Consider the following 17,349-nt stretch of genomic DNA (forward strand, 5'->3'; position numbering starts at 1 on the left):
TTATTGTAATTTTTTTTTTCTGTGGGAAAATCATTGTAAAGCAAATTAAACTGATTTCAGCATGACACAAAAGATGACTGTAAAGCAAAATGCGGAATAATAAACAAAAATGAATGGGGAGAAAAAAAAGGGGGGGGGGAATGCAGCAGATAGGTCCAAAGGATGGACTCTAAAAATTAACTAAGAAAAAAAAAAAAAAGAAAAGAAAAAAAGTAGCAAGAGAAAGAAAACAGACTGATTTGGCAAGCAGATGTTAGAAGGAAGATTTATTTCACACACCAGAGAGTCTTCTGCATCTCTGTGGGATGGCTTTGCAAGTGGACCAGCGGCCCTAGAGTCAGCCATTTTAAAGTCGGTCTTCCAGCCTCCCTGAACATCTTCATTAGACAAATTATCTGTTCTATTACATCTCTGAGCCTCATACTTTTTCTCATAACTGGGCTTGACCTGTTCATTCCTGGGCTCTACAAAGGAAGGACCCAAGTCACCAAAATCTTCTTCAATGCTGGTTTGTCTTGTTAAGGTTTTCCTGCGAGCAAGCAAGGGCCTCATGCTTTTCCTGCAGGAACAGTTAGCAGTCTCTGCACAACAGCTAGATGCAACATTGGCAGAAACTGAATCGCAAGCATATCTGAAAGTAAAACGAGATTCTTCTTCTTCACTTCCACAGTCTAGTCCACTGTCTGGGCTTCTCGATAAGGATCGGCTATATTTACATCCTTTGTCGTCTCCAGCAAAATCCTCCATGCCTGAAATTCTGTGCTTGGCTGCATACCAGAAGTTGTGCTGCTGGTCTTGATTGTAGGGCCTAGGTGGTCTAGAGTCTCTAGCTATTGTGGGATTCTTTTTATAGGGCATACCTAAACCCTGCTTGTATAGCAGTTCAGAGTATTCACCATCCTCTTCAGCTACTTCTGGAATACTGAAAAGCTTTTTACTGTGATGTATCTGTTGTGAAAAGTCAGGCTGTTCCAAAAAAGTGGCTTCAGTGGTCTTATTCTTATCGCACTCCTTAAGATTATGTAATGTTAAAAATCAGACAGGGAACAAATAGTGTGTGACAAAAATAAAATGGGAGGGAAAAGGGAGAAGAAAAAAAATAAAGACAGAATTAGTTTTAGAGCAATGGCAAACATAAGACATGCAGCTTATTTAGTGAAAAAGATGTCATGCTTTGAATGAGTATCTGTGAAAAATAAAGACATGATTAAGAAGTTGCTGGGTGTCAGATACAACATGAGAGGTCAGTACAAACAACTGAGTGATGCTCTAACAAGAATAAACCCATGCATTTAAAACAAAGCAATAGAAGCTGCATACAGGTTCCAGCATGGTGAATGAGAATGACATTAAAACATGGCACTAATGCTTAGTACTTTCCTTGCCCCATGCCAAATTGCAATTTAATTTTTCTTTGTAACCAGAACCCTTATCTGAGAATGAAAATTCTGTTAGAACAAGCTGTCTTGCTTTGCATCTGTGAAAGTACCGTATATGAGTAGCAAATATTCCGAGATCTCCTGCCAGAGGAGAAATATTTTGCAAACATCATTAAAGAAGCTCTAGTTTCCTTTGTCAAATTGTAAAAAAAAAAAAAAAAAAAAAAATTAAAAAAAATTATATATATATATATATATAAAGCCCAGTTTTTAAAGCTTGGCTTCCACAGAAAGAACTCTGAGAAGCAGGCTGCTCTCTGATGTCTCTTGGTTTGCACTGTCATCATATCTCTCAAAATAATCTTGTACCTGCTTGTTAAAACCAATATTTGAGAATCAGCCCATTAGTAGAAGTAAGTGAAAGTCTCTGTTTATATCAGAAGTAGGTAAAAACTTTCCCAGCCTGAATAAAATAAGCATTCTGATCATGATAGATACATATAATAGGGAATAACAATCTCCCAATAAAGCAAGTATATATCTGCATACAAAGCATTTTCTTGTTACTTGGGAGAGAATACTCAACTACAGCTGAAAGTGCATGGTTGGCATACCTTCAGATGCAAGAGGAACAGGAATCTGTTTACATTATGGAAAATTCATTAAATGTGTTTTTCATTTTTTTGTTAGCTACTGCTGTTGCAAAGTGAGATTGGATCTAGTGAAAGAGGGGGAAATTATCAAACACTTTGGGATCAGAACATGACCTGCATTTTGTATCAAAAAGCTTATTAACATGGTGGGCAATATTCTACAAATGAGACTTTGACATCCATGAGTCCTTCCCCAGGATGTACTCACACTGAATTCTACTGAAACTGAAAATCAACCATACCCTCCACATACACTACTACATCGAGAGAAGTATGCCTGCAAACTTTAACGTGTCTAAAATGATTTACTACACCAAATAAGGGTCTGGATCACCTATTTAGACATCAAAATTGGCAACACTATTGTAAAACGAAGAAGTAGACATAATTTCTGATGCATAAAGAACAAGAACAGTCTAGGGATAATTCACTTTTTCTCCAGACGAACGGGACAGAAGCAGCATGCAGAAGGATTTCAGTTTGAACCTTTATGATAGCAGAAGAATCGAAACACTGATTATTTTTCTTTTGAAAAAAGTACCTGTCTCATTCCAGATAGTATCAGAATAAAAGGGCTGAATTTACAGTACATGAAGGCAGTTACAATAACAGTCAAAATTCTTCTATACATGAGAACATAGCATTTTTTTTTAGTTAAATAACAGCATACTGTAAGAAAAATTCACCTGTGGTTTCCCTTATCATTCAAGTTATCCAACTTGCTAAGAAAACACAATTTAGTGTAATCAATAGACACATGAAAAGCAATTACAATTTATACATACAAGTATGAGAAATATATATTCTGTATTGGGTAAGTTCAACATTCTGCATATAATTAATTGTTAATAATTCCATGATAAATACTCCTCTGTTGTGATTAAGCAGTATTGCTGATAGATATTTCCTACTGTCTCTGACAGGTGATTTTTAAGGTGATTACTTAATAATCAGAGCACAAGGATTTCTGATTATACATTTATCAAACAAAGTTCACCCAAATCCCCTTCTTACAAGTGAGCTTTAAAGCCAGAGGAAGAGATGGCACTGCACTGAAAACAGGAAAAAATTCCTTAGACATGAAAAGCCTAAGTATTTTTTTCCTTTATGTATGCATGTTTATATAAACCTTTTTGCCCAGAAACAACTCATTGTCTGGGTAGCACATGCAGTATATTGTCATATAAACATGGGAAAAGACCCCCGATATAGATCAGAAATTGCAACTTCCACAATTACATATAGGAAAATAGTCAACTAGCTAAAAGATTAGCTATCCAACTACAGAAGAAATAAAGGAGAAAAAAAAAAAAGAAAAAGATGCCAAACCAAATGTATTAAAGGTAGCCTCGACATCATAAAAACAATGTTTGCCCTAGTTCTAGTTTTATACAACAGTGTTAGTTTTAATTGTCTGCAAAATCCATAATTGTCTAAAAGAAATGGTTTGAAGGAAGAATAAAAATATGGAGGTATCTTAAGGTTTCTCCGCAGTCATGCTTACCTTAAGTGCATTGTGAGAAGTCACACTGACTCGTCGTCTTCCTCCATCCTCCAGCTGCATTTCCGAGTACAGCTCTTCTTCATCTTCCTCCATAATATCAGACAAGTCAGAACCTCTGCTGCTCTCTGTATGGTACTCTTCACCATGGCAATAGTGAGGCTAATCAGCAGGGTGAGGGGGAAAAATCTTTACCGACTGACATTGAAAATCTTTGCATACCACCAAGAAGGACTAAAGCATTTCCTAGGTTTGAATTTCAAGCTAATACTACATATAAATTACATCATGCAGCTTGCTCCTCTGTTTTAGCAGATGAATCATGTATAAAACTTTTTGCCCATTTATGTTCCCAATTCAAGAAATCCAATCTCAGTCTCACAGGTGACCCAAAAAAGAATGTCTGCATTCAGAGCACCAAATCTAGTTTTAGTCTTGATCAAATTCCCATAATTTAGAGGTCCTTCATGCATCAGTAGACTTGCTGACCACATTGTAAAAGCCCTAGGATAATTCACATATCATCTGTTCTTCACAGCTGTTTGTTACATCACATTATAATTTAAAAGTGATCAGCACTTAATTATTGGAGGATGTTACCATCATTATATGATACAGCTAGCTGATGGAGTTTGAAGTTTTCATTCGTGCAAACACTGTAGGAATAGACTGCTACGATCTTAATGGTTTTTTAAAACCAATTCAATATTTCAAGTTCTTATTAACTTCCAATTATTGGAAGATAAAGAGGACAAAGTATGTCTTACTGAATTGCTATTGTTAAATAGGAGTGGCCTTGGTTAAACTTTTAAGCCAGAACATTACATTTAACAAACCAGATCATAAACTAAACTCCTTGTACATTTTATAACTAAACTAAACTCACTGCACATTTTGTAAGCACAGCATGATTAGATATATTAAAAAAATGGGAACCACTATACATGAAGATGGAATCAAATCCTGAAGCTGCATATTGAGGAACATTTGAAGTTTGGAGTAATGTTTATAAGTGCTTGAGCTTCTGTAGTGAACTGAACCAAAATTCCAGAAAGTCTCAAAATTGGTACAAAAAGAAATGAAGGCCATTGCTTTGACCCTTCAACAAGGGAGGTCAGATGTTTGGCTAAGATTTTCAACCATGTCAAGACATAATAAAATATCTCTCTGCTAGGATTTCCAGCTCTCTTGAAAGTAGTGTAGTAAATTCATGTTTGTTTCCAGCAGAATCAGACTAAAAGCTGCACAGGTGTGGAAAAATTCTTTTGGCAACATCTCTCTATTCCTTACAGCATGCAAAGTATATATGTATGCTGCTGATTTTCTGCTCATTAGGATTACAGGTTATGTCTTTTATGGTACACAGAAATCCTTCCCTCTTTCCTTTTTTTTCCTCACGGAATGCTTTCATATGCAGGAGTAATGCATGATACAGAAGAAACTCAGAGCCCAAATGTGACATTTAAGTCAAATGTGACATTTAAGTCACATTTCTGTTTAATTTTTTTCTGTTTCCAGTGCTTAAGACCACTGCTTGGGATAACAACCTACAGATGCATGGTGCCAAGCATTCAGTTCCCATAAAACAGCATAATGCTCCAGTAACAGGACATTCACCTACCTACCCACAGTTTTACCAGTATGACTACAATAATCAGTTGATACCTTGAATAGCCTGCTGAGCTTCACAAAATACTTGTTTCATACCAGACAACTGACACAAGAAAAATGGCAGGCTACTTACTTGCTTTCCAAGTTCTGACCCTTTCAGAAAATCATCAACTGAAGCCCCCCTCCTTTTGACATTAGGAGAATCATAGCCATCTTCCTCATCATCTGAGTTAGCATACTGGGCTGCATTGCTCCTTTCACTAAAAACACTTCTTCTCTCCATCTATCAAAGCAACAAAAAATGGAAAATTGTGAAGACTTGATCCTGCAACCAATGGAGAAATGGTAAATATAAGACATGAGTATTCAAGAACACAACATTTAAATATACTTGTGGTTTACAACAATGTTAGTTTTCCTGACTCTAACCTTTTAGGAGTCTGCAGGAGTTTTTTGGTTGTAGTATCACTCTCACTCAAGGAATTATACGTTTTCATGTGACCATTAACTCAGCTGCTAGCTTTCTTCCCTCTACCACTGTTATCTTAAAATTCTCAGCATTCTACAGTCAGAGGCTGCTAAAGAAGACATTAGTTTCCCCCATGGCAGAGGACTAGCAGAAGACCTAGCCACTCATTTCAGCATTTTTGACCTCAGTACAAAAAAAAAAAAAAAAAAAAAAAAAAAAAGCTATAGAATGAGACTTTATGCTCTTCCTCTGCTCACAGGTGACTCTTACCCCTCAGCTATTGAATGCTGCTGCCTACTCCCATGACAAGGCCTCCTGACTGTGCCATTTAACAGGCTGGACAGATGTCAGGGAGAGGACACTCAGCAGCCTACTGCAAAGGGAGAATTGCTACTACCGGAGACCAAACATGACAAATATCACTGGCGGAATTTGATTTAAGGTAGAGTGAATCCATCTGTAAACTTCTGTCCAGATCTCTGAACATTTCGAGCATCAATAAAGTTAATGTAAATAAGCATGGTTCAGAGCATATGCTATGTCAGCAACTTTCAAAAACAGAAAAAGCATTTCAGTTCTCTTTCTCTATGTTTGTTATATCAACTTTCATTTGAGTGCCAAAGAAACTAATTGTCTTTACTCCATTACATTTATCCCAGTTTGCTTTCCTTATAAAGAAAGGGGAGAAATACACACAGAGCTTATTGACCCAGAATTATCTAGCTTCTCAAAACTGGTATCATCACCTGCTGGCTCAATTCTGTTCTGAAACAGAGATAGTCAATACTGGCGGGTTGTTAAGACATGCATAAATATCAAAGTAAATGGAATTATTTTGGAGGTACAATGGGAGACCAAAGACTCCATATAACAGCTCATGACTGACAAATGAAGGACAAAGAGAATATATGAAAACTGACACCAGATCCTGAAGCAAGTAACTAGCAGTTATGAGCAGCTTGTGATGAGAAAGTAACTGCCCAGGGGCCTTTTCTTTTTTTTTTTTTTCTTTTTTTCAGAAGTAAGGCTCTGCATTTTCTGAAAACAACATTTCTAGTGATCAAAGGTCGATCAGTGCTCTTTATAGTTATGAGCATATTTGTGAAAGATGCCACAGAATTTTATCACACTGCTTCTTCTCAAACCACTGATCTTCAGTGTTTGGGAATTTATTAGCTGCTCAGTCAGGCATATACTACAAAGTTTTTTGATGGTAAGTGCTACAATGAATAAAGCAATCCCTAAAAGCAGCAAGAAAAAGTTTGCCTTTACCCTATTGCTCTCTGCAACTCGTTGTGCAGCTTCTCTTGCCATGGCTTTTGCAACAGTATTTGGGACAGGTGTGCCTTGAGGTTGAGGGAGTATTCGGTTAGGTGATGGAGACCTCCTCCCCTGAAGAGGGCTGTGAAAGTTAGGGACAGGTGGCTCAAGTGTGTGCCCATGAACAGGGGATGCCGAACGAGTCTGCTCCCATGACTCATCCATTTTTAAATGTGGACCTAAATGTTCTTCTTTGGTTTCTGGGGCTCCGGCACTTGCTAATGGCTTAGATTTGGGAGCAGTTCTGGGGTGAGGGGTTGGAGGCACCAGTAGGTCAGATGGAATGGCAGCAACAGTAGAGTCCACTGATTCCCCTTGTGCAGAGAGTGTTCGAACAGTAACTTCTTTTGCTTCCAGATTTCTTAGTCTCATTAGCTCCACCAGTGTGTTCTCTGCTGTTGGAAAGATCACTTCCGCCACCTGGGTACACAAACAAGCAACTTACTAGCATGAAGACATCTATTTCCCTCCCCTCATCACTCCCTTCAATGACACTGAAGTACAGCCTTCAAGGTCTTAACATGGAGTGAATTATTGCCAATACAGAATGAGCTTTGAGAGCTCACATTAGGGCTCCACACAAATTAGCACCAGTTGTCTTTAATCCTTTCAACTCATTTGTTCAAAAGCTGAAGTGTGTATAGAAAGGGAGCTAATGATCAAGTTAAGCACAAACAAAAGAACAGGTTCTGCTGAAATCCAGGAAAGCCCTGCACACATCCAAGTGCCATCACACATTTATTGCTGCCTTTACCTGTCAGTGGAAATTCACCTTACGTAGATGGTACCTGTAACACTGGAAGGAGAACTCACCCGTTGACCTTTCACATAAACACCATAGCCTGTGACATTGGCACCATGGGAGGTCCCTGTTGCTGTCAAAGGTGGTGGTTTCCAGGACACCTGTACGGTCGCTGGAGTGGACCCGGCCCGGACAGTAACATCTTGAGGTGGAGCTGGGGGACCTAAAGACAGGCAAGACTGGTCACCTTTGAGCATTAGATCAGAGTTTGTACATCAGCTGCTAATACTTGTGAGTTGGAAACTACTGATCTCAAAGCACTTATTTTTTCAAGAAGACAAAATATTCTTACTGCAGTTACAGTGTAGAAACAGAAGCATACACTCAGCAGGTCATGGAGCTATAAACTGACCCTCAGCCTACAGCCATTAACTAAGCTATATTTGCAAGACAGTCTGTACTTGCACCTTGCTCAGAACCAATTTTTATCCCTTCAGACCGCATAACTACTACTTACTCTGAACGCAGAAGATGTGAACAGAAAAACGTGGGGAGAAAAGTGCCCAGGAGTGGCTCTGTTAATGAAAAACTGCTGCAAGTGACAGCAAGTGACTCTGGAATATATCTTTGCACTGAATGCACATGGCATACTCAGAAATCACTTTTAAATTCTGTCTCATGACCATCAGTGACTCCAAGCCAAGATTTGCAGGTCAGAAAACACTTTGACACTAAGGTGCGCTGTGGACTGTGAGCCAGAACCGTAACCTTTTCAATCAGCAGCATGTCAGTGTAATGGGCAACTGGACTAAAAGACTCCTTTGCACTGAAAAAAAAACACGCCTGCTAACCTTTTAAGGCATTTACAGTACGTTAGGGTAATAGCACACCAAGTACATCCTTAATTAAAAGGCATTATTAACCTACTATAAATAGCTCTACTTTGGACAGAAACCAAAGTAAAAACATCACAGAGATTATTAGTTCATGAATATTTCAGGCATCCTGTTCTGTTAATTTAACAGTCAAACACTGAGAAGTGTTTCATGCTAAAACATTTCAGAAGCGGGTTTCAGCTGCAGCTATCTCTGGGTAATAGCTGGGAGATGATAAACCTTAGATGCTGTGAGTTTGCTTTTGCCACTGAACTAAGCACCGCCAATTTTTGTTCATTTACTGAGAGAGAAAGCTACAAATATTATAACTGTGTGCATTCATTGCTACCATACAGATCATGACACAAGCATTAATATCAAACAAGACTCAGCTTCTAGATAAAACCATCAGTGCATTTCAGTAGTTTTTTGTCACTGAGCTTCATCCTTTACCATGGATCCAAATCCTTTCACAAGGATTTGCATGGAAATACAATTCTGGTCATATTCAGGACACTACAGGCAGAGCACAATTTTTTTGCCTGTACCATTAGTTGCACTTACAGTGTATTTTTAACTAGCAAGGCCAAAGCACGTAAACTGATCTAATACTATTCTTTCCCAAGATGTAGATTTTAATTTAGGTTTCAATTTCATCTTCCCTATTTTATTGACAGCCAGCATGCCCGATACAGCAGAGTTCCTCAGTTTACAGGAAAGAATGCATCTGATTTAGTCCAGGATCTTGTCTCTGACAATGATGTTCATCTGCTCCTGCAGGAGAAGGCACCTTCCTCCCTTTTCTCTCTCTCTTGCCCTCTCACCCCCCCCCCCCAAAAAAAAAAAAAAAAAAATCAATCTCCAGGGAGTCTATCTCTACTTTTGTAGGCTGTAACAGAGATTGGTTTAATAAACTGTAATGCTTCTCAACAGAGAACAATTCATTGTTGCTTTATCATGCTTTAGCAACTAGAGGGTGATGCAGCATGTTAAGTAGTTGTCCTGAAAAAACCTCACTCAAAAGGCTTTTCCCAAATAACAAAGAAGGTGAGATATTTAATAAATTTAAGCCACCATCTAGACAGTATCTCCCAGCTCCTGCAGAACATATACAAAGTTTAAAATGCCCTCCTACTAGCAAATGCTACAATAGCACCACCACTTAACCCACTGAAATGATTTAAAACAAAATAGTAAATGCCTTAACTGAGGACATTTTTACTGAACCTATAAATCAACAGCATCAAAAGCAGTAGACATACAAGCTTAATTCCCTCTCTCAATTCAACCGTCTTGCATGTCTCCTTACACATAAGTCTCGCACGCCAAGGAAGAGACCAGAACTAATTCATCCCCCTTTGCTGGAATCAATCCCAGCAAAGTCAATTAACCCATTGCACAATACATGTTATTGGAATTTTACTGGCCAAAAATCACTTGTGCTTTACTGTCCCTGCTTCAGAGGCATTCAGTGCTCTGAAAGTCTAACTATATATAAGGAGGCTTCTACTTGTCCTTGATTAGATGAATCTATAAGAAGAGATGTCCAAAATTTTCAGGTATTGCAATACATCCCCAAAATTATGACATTACCCTTTAAATGTACTACATTATTTCAGCTCTAGTTTTCAATGCTACATCACTGTTCTTAAATACTGGGAAAAGACTCATAACACTTACCAACATCTCTAATGTAAAAGCAAGTTGGGGGAAAAAAATCCCTTTCTTTCCAAAACATGACTAATTTGTTACCTTTAAAAATTCATATTATACTTCTGATCACAACCACGCAAACAAAAGATATTTGAATCCCCTTAAATCACTGCATAATCCTCTACGCTATCTATAATGCTTTTCATTACAGAAGGGAGTTGGGTCGTCCCTGTAAAAAGTGCATTCAGACACACAAACAACATACAAATAATATTCTAGAAGTAATAACTGTTTCTTTCCAGCACTATCCACACCAACAAAAATAAATAATTACCAGAACTAGTATAACTAGACTAATTAAAAACAAATTGAGATTATTCTGATAAAAACACATCTTAGCATGTGATCTGTAATTAAGATAAACATGTCTTTCCCTAGTTTATCTCTCCAGAATGTACCCAGGAACCAAGAATAGAATAAAGCAGGAGAGGAATTAATTATAGATACCATAAAGCAATCTAATAATCCGCAGTCTTCCCATGAGTGTGACAGGGATTACAGCATAAAGCTAAAGGTTAGGTTAATTTACTTAGAATTTTTCAGAGAAACTTAACTGCAGAGTTTTGGGGTAGGAAAAAAATATCAAACCTGCTGGCAATGTAGAAAATTCCACAAAGGCTTCCTTTTTTTCTCGTTGTTCTAGGGGAAGCTGCCAGGGCATCTGATGGGGCTTTGCCATGACCTTCACCTTGTAGGCCATATTGGGTTTCAAATTAAAAAAATGGTACTTGTAGCTAGCAGCCTTGACAATGTCAAATTCTTCTTCATTAAGAAATATGACATGGCTGTAATTACTATTTGTAGGGAGCCAGGAGAGCTCAGCAGAAATCTGGGTTATGTTGTCCACTTTAAGATTAGAGGGGGCTACAATTACGTCCTTCCCAACTAACAAACTGCACTGCAGTTCATCCGAGTTACCCTTGTTTGTAATACTCTGAATTGATATTCGGTATGTACAAGTAGAAATGTTAAGCTTTTCTATAAGAGCTTTCGTTCTGCTTCCCAAGGCTATGTTCATCCGTATTTCTTTGTCAACCAGAACATTATAGCTGCTAACGGTTCCCCATCCGGGTGGCACTACCGGTGGCTCCCAGCCCACAATGACACTTTTGGCTAGTTGTTTAATAAGGGTGATTTTTCTAGGATAAGGCACAATGTCTTCTCCAATTTCGTCGATGTTCACATCCAGAGTCCCTGCGCCATTGCTGATTATGCTAGAGTCTATGTGACTTGGTGGACTTATCTCTAGGATATCTCCTTCTAAAGTAGAACCCGAATGGTTGATAAAATTCTGATCTTGTTCACTGCTCAACGTGCTTGATAAACGGGTCTCAGTGTCTTGAACAAAATCCACAAAATTTGAAGGGACTAGTCCTCTCTGTCCATCTAGGAGTTCCCCTGGTGAGAGAGAATAATGTCATTAAAGTCCTTGAAGTGCATTCCTCCTGCATGTTAATACCTTGCAATAAATAGATAAGGAAGACGATATAGATGAAAACTATACATAAACAGCATTCAGTTAGAGAAAATAAGGGTTCAGTGTAGAAAAAAAAACAAAACAAAAACAAAAAAAACACAGAACTTGCAGTAATTTTTCTTGTCACCTTAAATCTTATCTTGCAAGTAGGAAAAGCTGACAATATAAAGTATCTTATAATTAGCTATGCCTGCAAGGAGTGGCTTTGCCAGTCCAGAAACTCTGTTAATTAACACAATGACGATAGCAGTAATTTTAGCAACTGATTTTGTAGTAGATGAAGGAAAGCACACGGAGTGTGTTTAACACTGATTTGAATCTGCATTGATTAGCATGAATTTACAGATTTAAAAAAAAAAAAACCACGAAAAACAACAAACCTTCATAAAAGCCATCTTCATCCATATCTCCATACACATAAAGGTACTTTCCTGCCGTAAGGGGGAGCTCTGCTTCTGGATTTTCATTCGGTCCATCGAAAGGGTTGTAACTGCAAAGGAGTACAGATGGAAAATATGCGTGTTCACTTACAACCACCACATACTTGCACACTAATCAGAAGAAGGTGTACACTTCTAAGGGTGCATTAGATGATAATTCGGTTTATTGTTTTTGATTACCTTCTGAAACATATTTTGAATGGGTGAGTTTGTTGTATTGCCTCTGTGAACTGTATTGCTAACAGACTGCCATGAAACACAACATATTCGCTTAAACACTATACACTTAAAACCACATCCTTTTCCAGAGAATTTACACACAGATTTTTCACTTAGATCTCTTTGAATACTCTGGCCTAAATCTTTATTTAAAAAAAAAAAAAAAAAAAGAATTAAGGAGATCTCACTTGGGACATCTCTTCCAGTCCCCATCTTCTGTTTTATATGACAGTCTTTTACACAAGTTATTAAACTTCAACAGAGACAAATTAAATAGAGACAAAAACAGTAAGCTACAGCTAAAGCAAGCTACTCATAGACAAAACTAGTTATAAGTGTTTAAATCCATATTAATCTTGGAGCATGAATGCAGTTTGTGAGTTAACTACAGGCAGATAATCATTCTTTGCTGTAAGGTGTTGTAGAAAACAGGGCTGGCCAGGAGACTGATATGTCATTTGGCACAAGCAGTGTATTAGTGCTTATGAGAGCATCCACATGTTATAATCATTCTAGTAATCTTGAATAAATATTATAATCTGTTTAAAATCAGTTTGAAATATAAAACTATAAGACAGCAGACTTGCTTATGACAGTAGATGCAGTGATACAGTTATCCTCAGGATGCAAATGCTCCCAAGGATAACTGCAGTTTCTGAGAATTAAAGTGCATGGAAATGGCAGGATTTTGCAGCCTTGGCAAACAGGAAAGGGGTCTGCTCTCTACAGTAGTCTCAGGCTTGGTTTACAGTGAAAATAATTGTTTTCTGCTTTTGTAGTCTTTTGGTATCAGAAGCAAGTGAACATCAAATACTAAGGAATTCAGTTGACCAATTATTTATTACCTGCCAGCTTTGGGCTATATCCCCTGAAAAGCCTAGTTTGTCTAAATCTAACAGACAAACATCTTTGCCTGCTGAAAGGCACAGGGCTCCCTCCCATATGCTGTAGAAGTAGACTCACAGCCCAAAGGAAGCAGGGACATAGCTCTGTTAACCTACCTGCCAAAAGCAAAACAAAACCATGTTGAATATTACAAATATGTATCATATGTGCAATGAGCTGGTTTTGTTACCTATAACGGGCAATACAAAGATGGACTTTCCCAGAATATCTCTGCTTTGAGGTATTGGAATTCTGATCATTATCCATCTGTAGAGAAAAAAAAAAAAGACAAAGATTTCTAAAAGATGCATACACCATTTTTCTGTCAGACAATATAAATCTGACAGAGAATGTGCAACATTAAAAAAAAAATTCTGATATGGAACAGAATTGGGCACTTTTGCATAGTAGGTCTTAGGCTATGAAGGAATTGCAATGCAGATTCTAACATGGCATAGAAATTGAGTTATTTCGTGATATATTCTAAAGATGCAGATGATGTGTCTGAGTCTGAATGTTGATTTTCCTCAAAAGCTTGCAAAATCAACCCAAATGTGGATTGGTTCTTTGTCATTTGGTAAGTGGAGATGTGTGAAGGAGATGTCATGTCCACTCACTTTCATGTTGCTGACTGAAGTTACTTAACCATACTAGCCTCTGACCATCTCACCCTCCTGACAAAGCTTTTAGTAAAGTCTTCATTACAATACAACAAACTCAGTTACTCCAGAGTGACCTATTGTAGGTGATATGTCTAGTGTTTCATAATACAGCTATGTAATTACACAGACAACCTAAAATGTTATTCTACTATTTTAATTAGAAAACTACCATAGCACCATGATACTAGTAGCTAAATACTCAAGACAAATGATGAGTTTTTGAGCTGGTGCAAGTGTCAGTTTCCACACAGCTGGAAACAATGAATATCACATAAAATATACCCCCCTTTCCAATCCAATCCAATCCAATCCAATCCAATCCAACCCAACCCAATCCACAGCAGCAGCAACTGTTGAATTCCACACTTTCTATTAACTGAAACCACCTTCCCTCGACCTGCTGGACAATCACCTCCCTCAACCTGCGGGCCACTCCTCTGTTGATGCAGCCCAGGATGCAGTTGGCCTTCTGGGCTGCAAGCATGCACTGTCAGCTCATGCCAAGCTTTTCATCCACATTTCCTTATGATTTTATTAACACACTCTCCTTTGGGTCTGAATACCTCTTAAAAAAAAAAAAAAGGAACTTAATTTCTGTGTGCTTGCATAATGTAAGTATATATCACATAATTACACTCAAGAGGGCACACAATGAACAATTCTGCAAAAGAGGGCTTGACATTCTTAGTGAGAGATAACTCAAAAATAATAGAAAAAATGAATTAAATTTGACATGCACGTCTTCTGTTCCTTGCTGTTAGTTCTGCTTCCCTAAATCTCGTTGCTAAGCTGCTGTTTCTTGTTTGACTACTTTGGGCTGCTTTTTCTGTGGCCTCTACAAAAAGCAGTGAATGTTCCACATTTCATGGTGGTAAGGACACATAATATATTTATTTGTGGATAATCCATAGTAACATCCATGGAATTTCTACTGTACAAAAATATAGTATGTTGTTGAATATCCTACACCATACTCTGTCTTGCGATCCATTTAAAAACATTTGGATTTTATCAATTTTCAGAGGTTCAGTAGCAATGAACATAGTAGAGAATATGCACACAGTTTCAATTTGTTTACTTCTATAAAGATTAAAACGGGAGTCAGGACTGTAAGCTGAGGGGTACAAAGTAAAGATCATTTCTTCATGTCTGTTTGCCCACATAAAACGGGCATATAATATTTAATTTAACAGGCATATAATATTTAATATGAAATATTATACCTTTCTATAAAGCTTTCAAAATGTGTCCTATACCTCTTTATATTTAAAATTTGCCCTAAATATCAACAATCAACTTGTCACATTGTCTTTGTAAAGTTCTTAGGAGGTTCCCACTGGCTTTCTACAAGAATTCTACTACAAACCAGAAAACCTTTTTAAGAAGAACCTCTCAAAAGTACAATTAAATACAAGTTGAAAAGTTGAATGGTGTAAGAACTTAGAGTAAATGCTCAAAATTAGTTTAGAAGAGTGTTTAGAAACTGCTTCTAGCAGGTGGTATGAGTCTAGTTGTGGTGAGAAGAGTAACACATCATGATAACCAGGCAAAGAACAAGTACTGTAGAATGAGCCACTTCTCAAGCCTAAAGCATACTTGCCTTGACAGGGCACTGGTCAGAATTGCTCTTCCACTTACCAAGGCTGTATCAAAGTCACACATTTTGGTAGATACAATAATAATAATAAACCTGTGTAACAGACATACACCAAAACAGACACAGACAGAAGTACTGACTTGCACCTTTTAAGCACACAAGTAATGCAGAACTCTGAATGCATCATCAAAGGATAAGGTTTTCATAGAAGCCTGAGGGTCTCACACATGCATTTGTCGTACCATGTAACTAGCATATCAACTAAGACTTTGAAAATTTCAGTGACATTCCCACTGGTCACATTCACAATTTGTCTCAGACAATGAGAATATTCTTGTCTTTTTCAAAGTAGTTGGATGATCCTGCATCAGTCCCTGGAGAAGAGATCCTGGCCCCATAACACACATTTCCGGCAACAAACTTCAAAAGACTTACGTCTGAATCAAATCTGCATCTTGGGGTACCAGATCTTGACTTGGACAGGAATGTAGGTTTGACAGACAATTGTTCTGGTTTGTCTCCAGATATCTGAAGAGGTCGTATAAATTCTGAAATCACACAACGACTTCCAGAAGGACTTTCATGACCTGGCAGTGAAGAAAACACATAAAAGAATAAATAATTGCTTTCAAGAGAAACATGTCCAACTAATAACAAGAAGAGAGTTATTTTCTCCTCCTTTTAGAAATCTTTCTAGAAAAAGACTAAGGTAGGTAGAGTGAAGACAAGAAAAGTAGCTAAGTCTACTGCTTCACAGCCTTTTGACAGATCACGTAAGTCAACAGTATGTAGTGGAGCATCATGTAGATAGTGAGGCTATTCTAATTCAAAAAAAAAAAAAAGTTAAAGTTTTCCATAATGCAAAGAATTCTACTTTTGTTCTGAGCACCTTGATATCTTTGGAAAAGTAATTTGCCATGTTGTTGAACATGCCCAGGACTAGAAAGCTACTGTTGGAACCCCTCTATTTCTTTTGGTGACTCTCTCATATGCTGGAAAGTAAAATCAAGTTGTGCAATTATCTTCAAAGAAAGTGACTGACATGTAAGTCATTTGGTTGGCAGGATATTCATTTTGAAATGAAGGGAAGTATTTTGGCATGTTGCAGGGCCAATAAGTTCCAAGAATACCTGTTGCATATTTCTTATGAGCACCTCATTAACACCAGTACTAAAACACACAATTTGATCATATTGCCATCACTGTTTTTTTTTAAAGAGAAACTATGAAAAAGAAAAAAATCTCCAAATACTTTTTGAAATATATATATATATATAGTGCTTTTTAAACGCACTTATAAATAAAGACAATATATACTGCACATTTAAAGGACCTAAGGAGGAAGGCTTACAAGAGGCTGAACACACTGATCTCCTATTGTCTAAAGTGAAAACCAGGCCTAGTGGTGAGGAGACGTATGTAAAAAGAACAACTTCATTAAGGTTGCAAGAGAGCCTAAAAAGGTGAAATATAAAATACTTTCACAGCTTTCCTCCTTCACTATTAGGTTAGTCCCCAAACCACATGAAAAGAAGCAGGAAATTGTAAACTGAGCATAATTACACCTGCAGCATCAGCAGAAGTTATAGCAAAGTCTAGGGCATTGCTGACACAATCAGATATCCAGGGTGTCTTCTCTCCTCTTCACTTTTTCTCATTAACATAACAAGTCTATGCTTTAATTTTTCAGACCATAGATACATGCAGGTCTGGTATTTTCTATCCAGTTCTGCCACATGTCTGGACAGCAAAGTTTGGCTACTGAATTGCAAACTTCCTAGACATATGTCACCTGCAATTAACACT

At 37.6% G+C, this 17,349-nt stretch overlaps 1 protein-coding gene across 10 annotated transcripts in view; it reads right to left on the reverse strand.

The window, feature by feature from the left end:
- The window catches only part of RIMBP2 (RIMS binding protein 2), a 155,454-nt gene that overhangs the window by 21,089 nt on the left and 117,016 nt on the right, over positions 1-17,349 (reverse strand). For 6 of the 10 annotated variants that reach the window (XM_048051117.2, XM_048051119.2, XM_013173413.3 and 3 more), the window contains 9 exons: positions 15,979-16,130; positions 13,475-13,551; positions 12,121-12,230; positions 10,852-11,661; positions 7,747-7,898; positions 6,886-7,353; positions 5,278-5,427; positions 3,537-3,695; positions 280-1,011 (listed from right to left, as the gene is read on the reverse strand). In XM_048051117.2, the coding sequence (XP_047907074.2) occupies positions 280-1,011; positions 3,537-3,695; positions 5,278-5,427; positions 6,886-7,353; positions 7,747-7,898; positions 10,852-11,661; positions 12,121-12,230; positions 13,475-13,551; positions 15,979-16,130 (2,810 nt within the window). The remainder of the gene's footprint in view (positions 1-279; positions 1,012-3,536; positions 3,696-5,277; positions 5,428-6,885; positions 7,354-7,746; positions 7,899-10,851; positions 11,662-12,120; positions 12,231-13,474; positions 13,552-15,978; positions 16,131-17,349) is intronic. The other 4 variants (XR_007159127.2, XM_048051130.2, XM_066979264.1 and 1 more) reach the window with 1 other exon arrangement.

The sequence above is a fragment of the Anser cygnoides genome, chromosome 17 (genome assembly GCF_040182565.1).
Source record: "Anser cygnoides isolate HZ-2024a breed goose chromosome 17, Taihu_goose_T2T_genome, whole genome shotgun sequence".
NCBI lineage: Eukaryota > Metazoa > Chordata > Aves > Anseriformes > Anatidae > Anser > Anser cygnoides.